At 30.1% G+C, this 10,039-nt stretch overlaps 1 protein-coding gene across 1 annotated transcript; it reads left to right on the plus strand.

Moving 5' to 3' along the window:
- Positions 1 to 1,703: 1,703 nt before the first annotated feature.
- LOC113376193 (zinc finger MYM-type protein 4-like) lies at positions 1,704 to 9,334 on the plus strand (the record flags this gene model as incomplete). The annotated part of the gene is given in 12 exon segments (XM_026616109.1): positions 1,704 to 1,987; positions 2,054 to 2,175; positions 2,178 to 2,294; positions 2,365 to 3,042; positions 4,093 to 4,327; positions 6,657 to 6,783; positions 6,906 to 7,116; positions 8,095 to 8,220; positions 8,284 to 8,405; positions 8,507 to 8,645; positions 8,921 to 9,020; positions 9,090 to 9,334. Coding segments are annotated over 12 exon segments (2,436 nt in total), but the record flags the coding sequence as incomplete, so codon positions are not given.
- Positions 9,335 to 10,039: the final 705 nt, after the last annotated feature.

Raw genomic sequence — 10,039 nt, forward strand, 5'->3', positions numbered from 1 at the left:
TTATCAATTGTTTTTTTAAAGTATGTGCGCGTATTTTTTAAGTTAGATCTTTTTCTGATACGACGTGAAATTATTACTTTCTTCTATTTTTGTATAGTGTTTATTAATTATTTGAAGGAATAAGAAAAACAATACTAGCGTGTATGTATGAAATTTGTGCAGGTGTTTTAGTACATGTTTGATGCAAAAATCTCGCTAATCCAACTCTATTAAAACCAGAGGATGTCAGATTAGTGGAATGTTTCGATTACTGGATTATAGTGAAAAAATCATAAGATATTGGAAATCGCGGAAAAACTTTTGATTTTCAAAAAGTTGACCATTATTGAAGTGTTGGATTAGCGATATTTTATTTATGTATTTATTTATTTATTCATAATTTATTCTACTGTTTACACGCACACACACACACACACACACATATATATATATATATATATATATATATTTATTTATTTATTCTTGTTATTTCATTAACATGCTTGTCTTTATAGCATTATCTTTATCGCTTTCATTACTTTTTTCTTCATATTTTTTTTTCAAATTGTTTGTTTTTATGTTAAAAAGTATGACATTAATTTATTTTGATAATATAAAATTTAGAAATTGTGTGTAGGCTTATGAATATTTTTATGATTCATTATATAATTTTCCATTTGCTTTTACATACTTGACTAATTATATTAAAAATAACATAGTTTTTACAAAGCATGCGCGTCTTGGCCATACTGGCCGTCATGAAGTTTAGATATTTTCGAAACAAAATCGCCTCGGGTATTTCGTAAAATAATACTACATGAAAATTATTACAACGTGACAATTATTAAAAGTTTGTACCATTTAATCCTTGTATAGTAACTATTAATTATTTTGAAGAACGAAGAAAGAAAGATCATATCTACGTGTGAAATTTGTGCAGGTATTTTACCATTTATGTAGTTGATGCAACTATCTCCAGCCATTCTTCAGTATCTTCATTATCATTCATATCATTTAATATCTTCATTGTATTCACCACTTTTTTGTATTTCATAATTTATTTCTTGATTATATTCATTACTTCATTTTTCATGAATTATTTTTCAATTTGTCTTTATATTAAGGGGAGAGCCTGCTTTAGATAGAGGCTTAAAAAATCGCCTTTTTTCAGTAATTTTTAGGGATAACTTTTTTTTTTTTTTAGGTTCAACTAGAATAGAATTTAATCCTGAATACAATGAATTTTTTCTCGTTTCGATAGGACGTTTAGTTTTTTTCCTGTATTTCCCGCCAATTCGAAGTTTTCGTTCCGCTTGTATACATGGTTGACGCTTGCTCACTATTTCTTCCGTAATTCCGATGATTACTTGAACTTGTTTATGAAATTTTAGAGATATATTCTTGGCTAGTTTTGAAAGACATTTTTGCAATAAAAAAAAACGATTTTCTAAACCTCTAAAGCAGGTTCCCCCCTGAAAAACAATGACTATTAATTTATTTTTATAAGTTTAAAATTTAGAAATTTTGGCTTTAGTTTGTAAAAATATTTCATTAATTTGTATAATTTTTTAATTGTTTCCATATACAAGGCCCATTTTGACCAGAATTAAATACTTTCAACAGTAAAATACTTTCTGTAAATTTTTTTGTAGTATGGTTTCTGTAAAACAGTAGTATTATAAAACAGTAGTATTATAAAACCATAATACTAACACTAAAATTACGTTGCAGATCAATGTGATATGTGTAAGAAATATTATGAAAGAAAGTCATCAGAACACTATACTATATATGATGATGCAGCCCCTCATACTTTTTGTTCAAAAACATGTATGAACGTCTTTATTCTGTCTAATAGACAGATAGTTCCATGCAATTGGTGTAAAGTCAAAAAATACAACTACGACATGATTAGACGAAATTTAAGTTCAGGGCAAAAAATTATGATGTGCTCTTTGAATTGTTTGACACTTTATCAAGTGTCGGTAAATGCTGTTTCCATGAGAAGGTTTGATTTATTTATACTGAAGTTTTTAAATTATTATTCAAATATCATATTTATATCTTTTTTTAGAATAAAATGTGATCATTGCAAGTCTTTATCACAAGCTCAATATCATTTAACTATGTCTGATGCTACAATAAGGAACTTTTGCACATATCAATGTGTTATGTCTTTTCAAGGACAATATTCTAAAATCCAATAACATTAGGAAGCGAGCAGCATAAGACACCTCCTGCGACTTCAATTAAGGGTGCGCCCGTGCCTACTGGTGCTCCCAAACGAACATACAACATAACACGCCAAACAAAAGGTATTGTATATATATTTATTTTAAATAAAAATGTGCAAAAGAACAAAATATATTTAAAAAAACTATTTAGGAGTTGGTACGAAAGCTTCAGCTGCGTCAAAGTCATTTGAAACTCCTATAATTTCAAAAGTTCGATCTCTAGGCACTCCTGTCAATGCACATAACACTCGTGGTTCAGTTAAAAGTACTCATAAACAAGCTCAAATTGTTCAACAAGCTCCACCTCCTGCTCCCGCTCCGGCACCAACACCACCTCCCAAGCCACAATTTAAGACACAATTAATTGTGAAACCTCCACGTCCTAAGCCTATTTCGAACATGTCTACAATGTGTAAACCAATGACCGCATCAAAAGGCACTTCTTGCAAACAGCAAACCATTAACAAGGAATGCCAGACAGATGATAGTTTGCAGAAAAGAATTTTAATACCGGTACCAGTTCCTATATATGTTCCAACTCCTTTGAATATGTACTCTATGCCTTATCCTGTGCCAGTACCCATACCTTTGCCAATTCCAGTCCCAGTGTTCATTCCAACAACTAGAAATTCTGCAAATGGCATCATGAAAGAAATTAAAAAAATCCATGAGAAAATGCCAACTGATCCATTCGAAGCAGAGTTGCTGATGATGGCTGAAATGGTGGCTGGAGAGAAAAAGAGAAGTGAGAGTGATTCGGATTCTGAAGACGATGCACCTGAAGATGATGGATTTAGTCCAGAAGGAATGGAAACTAGTAACACTTTTGGTGAGTATTTAAAGTGCTGTAATTATCTTATATTATATGAAATTGTTACTTTTTAACTTTCCGTAGAGTAAGTTATAGTAATCGCAAAAAAATCGAAAATTTTTATATGTTTTTACGTTTTAAAGGTTTCTGAACATTCTAGCATACCTTAGATAATATGGATGTGTGTGTCTGTATGTGTATGTGTATGTATATGAATGTGTGCGTGCGAATACAAATTTTCGTCGATGATTTCGGGAACACCGATCAACCGATTTGAATAATTTAAAAAACATTCGATTCGTTTCGATAAGAAGACGTGCTGATTAGTTTTTGGCGAAGGCAGGTATAGCTGTTCCGAAGATACGGGGCAAAAAGTGTCGAAAACGGTAACTCGGTTTTTAAGAGAACGGAGCGTCCGATTAATTTAAAAAACATTTTACTTGTAGTGACATGATGAAGAGCTGATTCAATTGTTGGGAAGGCAGGTCCAGCGGTTAAGGACTCTCAATAAAAATAAGTTAAAAAATTTCATTATAATAATACGTATAAATTTTATTTACATTTCTATGGGTTCCTAACATCGCTTGTCCGTTAGACGGCGACGTGCGCTTACGCGCTTCGGTATTTCGTTTCTATGCAGTTAAAGTAGTGCGATTGCTTTGAAAAAAAGTTCAAAATTTCTAAAATATTTCAAAATAAAGAAAACATTTTTTTAAAGTCTTTTCAAAAAAGCCAATTCTTTTCAAAAATCTAAAATTCATCAAAAATCTATTTTTTTCAAAGTTTAAAAGAAATTTTAATCTTTTTTAAATAAATTAATTTTTGGTACGGGAAGTTCCAGTTATTTGCCTTAAGGCACGATACCGTACACCACTAGTTTCACGCCTTATTTCAAGTGACATGGCCCTATTCTTCAGACCCATAGCTATAAAAGTACATAATATTTTGTAAATGTGCAAAAAGCAAATAATGCTAACTCAATATATAACCATACAATCACTATTAATTTATAGTCTTAATTAAAATAATTTTGTTACTATTTCTTAATGTCTTCGTTTATATTTTTAGGTGAAGATATGCTACAAATGGCCTTGAAAATGGCATCGGAATATGATGAACCAGCTGTGGATTTAGAATCTGCGATGACGGCCAGTACAATTACTCCAAGCTCCCATCCTCCAATGTCTAATGAAGAAGGAGTTGATGACCCGAATCCAATGCATCATCATCATATGCTTATGATGGAACAACAAAGAGCCGCTATGCGTGGGAGAAAACGACCTAATCGACCACAGGGTAACAAGTAAGGGATCAGTAATAATTGATGTAACTAGCTGTAAGTGGAATTCTGTCTTAAGGCAATTAGGGCATTGTGCCTTAAGGCAAATTGCTGGAACTTCCCGTACCAAAAATTATTATTTTTTTAAAAACGATTAACATTTTTGAAAAAAATTTACTTTGAAAAAATAAGATTTTTGAGAAACTATAAATTTGACAAAAAATTACTTTTTTTTGAAAAAAAAAATTTTATTTAAATTTTTTTTTTTAAATCTTTTTTTTTGAAAAAAAAAATATTTTCTTTATTTTGACATATGTTGGAAGATCTGAACTTTTTTTCAAAGCAATCGTACTGCTTTAAATGCATAGAGACAAAATATAAAGCGCGTAAGCGCCGCGTCGCTGTCTAACGGGTAAACATTGGTACGGAACCCATAGGAATGTAAACAAAATTTATACTTATTGTTAAAATCTATATAAAATATCTGATAATTTGATGTGCATATGTCTAATGATAATTTTTGATCGCCAAATGGCTTTTTTTTACTTTTTTCGTTATATCTCCGAAACCGCTAAACCTGCCCTTATAAAAATTCGATCAAATCTTCATCTTGTCAATACAAGTAAAATGTTTTTTGAATTATTAAAATCGGACGCTCCGTTCTATTAAAAACTGAGGTACCGTTTTTGGCACTTTTTGCCCCATATCTTCGGAACGGCTAGACCTACCTCCGCCAAAAACTAATCAGCACGTCTCCTTATCAATACGGATCGAATGTTTTTTAAATTATTCAAATTGCTTCATCCGTGTTCCGGAAATCATCGACGAAAATTTGTATCCGCACACACATACATACTACGCACACACACACACACACGCACACACACATACATCCATTTTTTCTAAGGTATGCCAAAATATTCAGAAACCTCTGAAACGTAAAGATATATAAAAATTTTCATTTTCGATTTTTTTGCGATTACTATAACTTACCCTACGGGAAGTTAAAAAATATTGATTAACTAGCAAGTGTAATACTAAAAATTTCTCTCTTTTTTTGACCTGTATTAATTGTGTCGATTAAGAGGATATTTAGTCTAGAAATTTTAAGAAAACGAAAAGTTTGACTATTTAAGAATATGTGTACAAACAGATTTTTCAAGTAAATAATTTCGGAGATATAGCTATTTGACCTCTTCTGTTTCCATAGCATGTGCCAAATACGGTACCTCAGTTTTTAAGAGAACGGAGCGTTCGATTTTAATAATTCAAAAAAAAAATTTTTACTTGTATTGATAAGATGAAGAACTGATTAAATTTTTGGAAAGGCAGGTCTGTCTGTCTAGTCAGGTCTTAATAATGTGTATCAATTTTGTTTACATTTCTATGGGTTGCGTAACATCGTTTGTCCGTTAGACTGTGATGCGGCGTTTACGCGCTTCCATAATTCGTCTTTATGCAGCTAAAGCAGTGCGATTGCTTTGGAAAAAAGTTCAAAATATTTAAAATAATTTTAAATAAAAAAACACATTTTTTCAAAGTTTTTTTTTCCAAGAAAGTTAATTTTTTTTCAAAAATTAAAAATTTCTCAAAAATTAAATTTTTTCAAAGATTAAAACAAAATTTAATTATTTAAAAAAAAAAACTTTTGGTACAAGAAGTTCCAGCTATTTGCCTTAAGGCACGATGCCATACACCACTAATTTTTTTTTAATGCCTTTCAAAAATCACATAAAATATATGCCTCTAGACCAAAAATCTCTTTTAACCCTTTCGACTCGGATGCCGCCGCTCCGGCGGCATAGTCATTTTACCGTTGTGCTCGGATGCCGCCGCTCCGGCGGCATGATATGTTTTACCGTTAAGCTCGGATGCCGCCGCTCCGGCGGCAAATCGTGTCGGCGACGACTCTTCGCAAACTAAACTTACATTTAATTTTTTTTTATTTTTAAAAAATTAATTTACTATTACATTCATTTATTGATTGATTTATTAATTTTATAAATAAATATATAACAAAATTAATTTATTAGCTCATGATCCCCATAATTCTAATAAAGATCTGTGAAGAAATGATTTTTTAAACAATATAGCATGGTTTTGAGTGCAATTTTTTTTAATTTTCAAAATTTTCTATTTTATTATCATAATAACTATATTTAAAAGCAATATTACCACATTTTGAAAAAATCCGATGCAAAAAAAATTCCGAGTTGAGAGATAAGCATAGCACTATAATATTCCGAGCGCAGCGTACCGACTGGCAGTCCGACTCCCGAGTCGAAAGTGTTAAAAGATACATTAAATTTCTATTTATTGTAGTAAGGTAATTATAATAATTTATTTCTATTAGCTTGGGTGTTAATAAGCGTAATCGCCGAGTAAGCAACACTGACGGTCTGCCAATGATGCAACCACCCACTCAACCAGAACCTCCTAGAGAACCCACTGAAAAACCAGATGCAAATATGTGCCTAAAGGTAGTAATAAATATGTTTTATATTACAAAATTTAAAAACATGATATAAGTATTTGAAAGCAATGAAGAGATCATAGTATGCTGTAAATAATACAAAAAAGTAACTATTCACATTCTTAACAGTATACATTTGGTGTCAATGCTTGGAAACAGTGGGTGATGACTAAGAATGCTGATTTGGAGAAAAGTTCTATACGGCGTAAACCTTTTAAGTCAGAGATTCTTCAATTGACCGCTGATGAATTAAATTACTCTTTGTGTTTGTTTGTCAAAGAAGTTCGTAAACCAAACGGCAGTGAATATGCTCCAGATACAATCTATTATCTGGTTTTAGGTAAATTTTGATATAGGGGAAGTACGGACAAAGTGACATGGTGTTTTGTTTTTTAATGACATTTATTTATTTAATTATATTATAATCAGTTTCAATCGTTTTTAGTCATTTTTGATTCATTGACCACCTACTAACAGTCCTTTAATTAATTATTATTAATTAAAATAATTAGAAAAAATTGATGTATGTATGTGTGTGTGTGTGCGGATACAAATGTTCGTCGACGATTTCGGGAACATCGATCAACCGATTTGAATAATTAAAAAAAAACATTCGATTTGTATTGATAAGGAGACTCATAAAAAAACATTTTACTCGTATTGACAGGATGACCAATTTTATTTTTATTTGAAAATGTCTAGAATTGTGAATTCTCTTCAAACATTGTGAAGAGCTGTTTAAATTTTTGGGAAGAGGCAGGTTAGCGGTTTCGGAGATCTAGTAAAAAAAAGTAAAAAAATGCCATTTGGCGGTCAAAAATGATCATTAGACATAGGCACATCAAATTATCAGATATTTTATGCAGATTTAAATAATATGTATATATTTTGTTCACATTTCTATGAGTTCCGTAACATCGTCTGCCGTTAGTCGGCGACGCGGCGTTTACGCGCTTCGATATTTCGTCTCTATGTAGCTAAAGCAGTGCGATTGCTTTGAGAAAAGTTCAAAATTTCTCAAATATTTCAAAATTAAAGAAAACATTTTTTTTCCAAAAAAGTAAATTTTTTTTCAAAATCAAAAATCAAATTCAATCAATGTTTAAAAAATATTTTAATCTTGTTTAAAAAATTTAATTTTTGTTACGGGAAGTTACAGCAATTTGCCTTAAGACACAATGCCATTTAGTCATTTTTGGTTTAGCCAATTTTTAAATAAGGCCGCCGTGTCATTTTGTTCATATATACCATGTTGTCTGTTTTCCCCCTACATATATAAACAAAGATGATAAAATAATGAAAATAATTTCTTAAATAGGTATTCAACAATATCTCTTTGAAAATGGAAGAATAGATAATATTTTCACTGATGCATATTATGAGAAGTTCACTGAATGTTTAGATGAAGTTGCTAAAAAGTTTTCTGTTTTATATAATGATTCACGTAAGTCTGATGTATGAATATAAAACTTAGGAATTGATAAGACTAATTAAAACATATTTTCAGAATATATTGTCACTAGAGTTGAGGAGGAGCACTTATGGGAATCTAAACAACTTGGTGCTCATTCACCGCACGTGTTGCTTAGTACACTTATGTTCTTTAACACTAAACATTTCAATTTAGTAGTAAGTATAAAAATACTTTTGTTGTATATAAATACATGGGGATTGTAACTTATTTTTTATATATTTATAACATTCATTGTAATCTAAATTTTCATTAACAGACTGTAGAAGAACATATGCAGTTGTCATTTTCTCATATTATGAAACATTGGAAGCGTAATCCTAATCAACCTGGTGCAACTAAAGTTCCTGGTTCTCGCAATGTGTTACTAAGATTCTACCCACCTCAATCAGCATTAGGTATACTATTAAGTTCTTTGTGGCAATCTCTTAGTAATGAATTTTTTCTTAGTTAAGGAGGTATTCTGGTCAGAGGTCAGAAAAAAATCCGAAAAAAAAATAAAATCCTCTTATACACATATTCTTGAATAGTTAAACTTTGAAAAAATATATATAAATAAAAAAACAAAATTGATTTTGTAACATTACTAGACCAGAATATTCTCTTAAATACTTCATGTTTGTCATTAGTTTTTTTAAATAGTTTATATTATTAATTATCTTATTATTATTAGATGCTAACTCTCGCAAAAAGAAAGTTTATGAACAACAAGAAAATGAAGAAAATCCACTTCGATGTCCAGTAAAACTTTATGAATTTTATTTATCTAAATGGTAACTAAAAGTATCTAATGTTTTAGTATCATGTGATACAACAACGAAATCAATTTCATTTCTTTTTAGCCCTGAAAGTGTGAAGACCAGAAATGATGTATTTTATTTGTTGCCAGAAAGGTCTTGTGTGCCTGACAGTCCTGTCTGGTATTCGACAATGGCTTTAGGAAAAGAACCGCTGCAAAAAATGCTTCACAGAGTTAAAATGGTGAAAGAAATCAATATCGCCCTGTTAACAAGTTAAAACATTAGGTTTATTACTTAAATTATATATATGCAATAGAAATTGTCAAAAATATAATTTTGTTACCATTATTTTTTATGATTTAATGTGAAATTATAATATTGATTTATTTTTTATTATTTGGCAAAAATTGTTAGTCTAATTTTTTAAATGTTGCGACGTCGACGAAATTAAATTAAATTCCAATGGCTTTAAGTTTTAAATTTTTTTTAAATGTAAAGCAATTGATATAAAATTAAGTTTTAAAATTATATGATTGATTTTTATCAATGGATTTTTTACGATTATGAATAAGAATTTTATGGTTAAATTGAATTATTTCTATACTAATGACAGAACATACATTACAAATAAGAGAAACTGTATGTTGTAAAATTTGTATTGTTTAATCAAGATTACAGCTATTAATCTAATATGAGAATTTTATAACATTCTTTATATTCAACACAATACAAGAGTTTGTTGATAACAAGTCAACTAATTTGTAATTGTTTGACTATCATAAGTGCAAAATTTTTGACGGAGTCCTGTCTTATAAATTTGTTGGACAGATTTAATTGTAAATATTGTTTTAGTACTTTTGCGTTTAAGAGCAAATAATGAATAGCATCTAGAATCTGTATTATATACTGTAATTTTAATGTCGACTAGCCATAATCAAAATCATAAATTGCTTCAAATGGAAATATATATTTGCGTTTTACGTATATGATGTAAAAGGGATTTTATAATAGAATATGTGTGCCTGTATGTGCATAACTTGTTTGGCGACTGA

Source organism: Ctenocephalides felis, unplaced genomic scaffold, assembly GCF_003426905.1.
Source record: "Ctenocephalides felis isolate EL2017-DRISC unplaced genomic scaffold, ASM342690v1 CF-g0.4_SCAFFOLD_01886, whole genome shotgun sequence".
Classification (NCBI taxonomy): domain Eukaryota; kingdom Metazoa; phylum Arthropoda; class Insecta; order Siphonaptera; family Pulicidae; genus Ctenocephalides; species Ctenocephalides felis.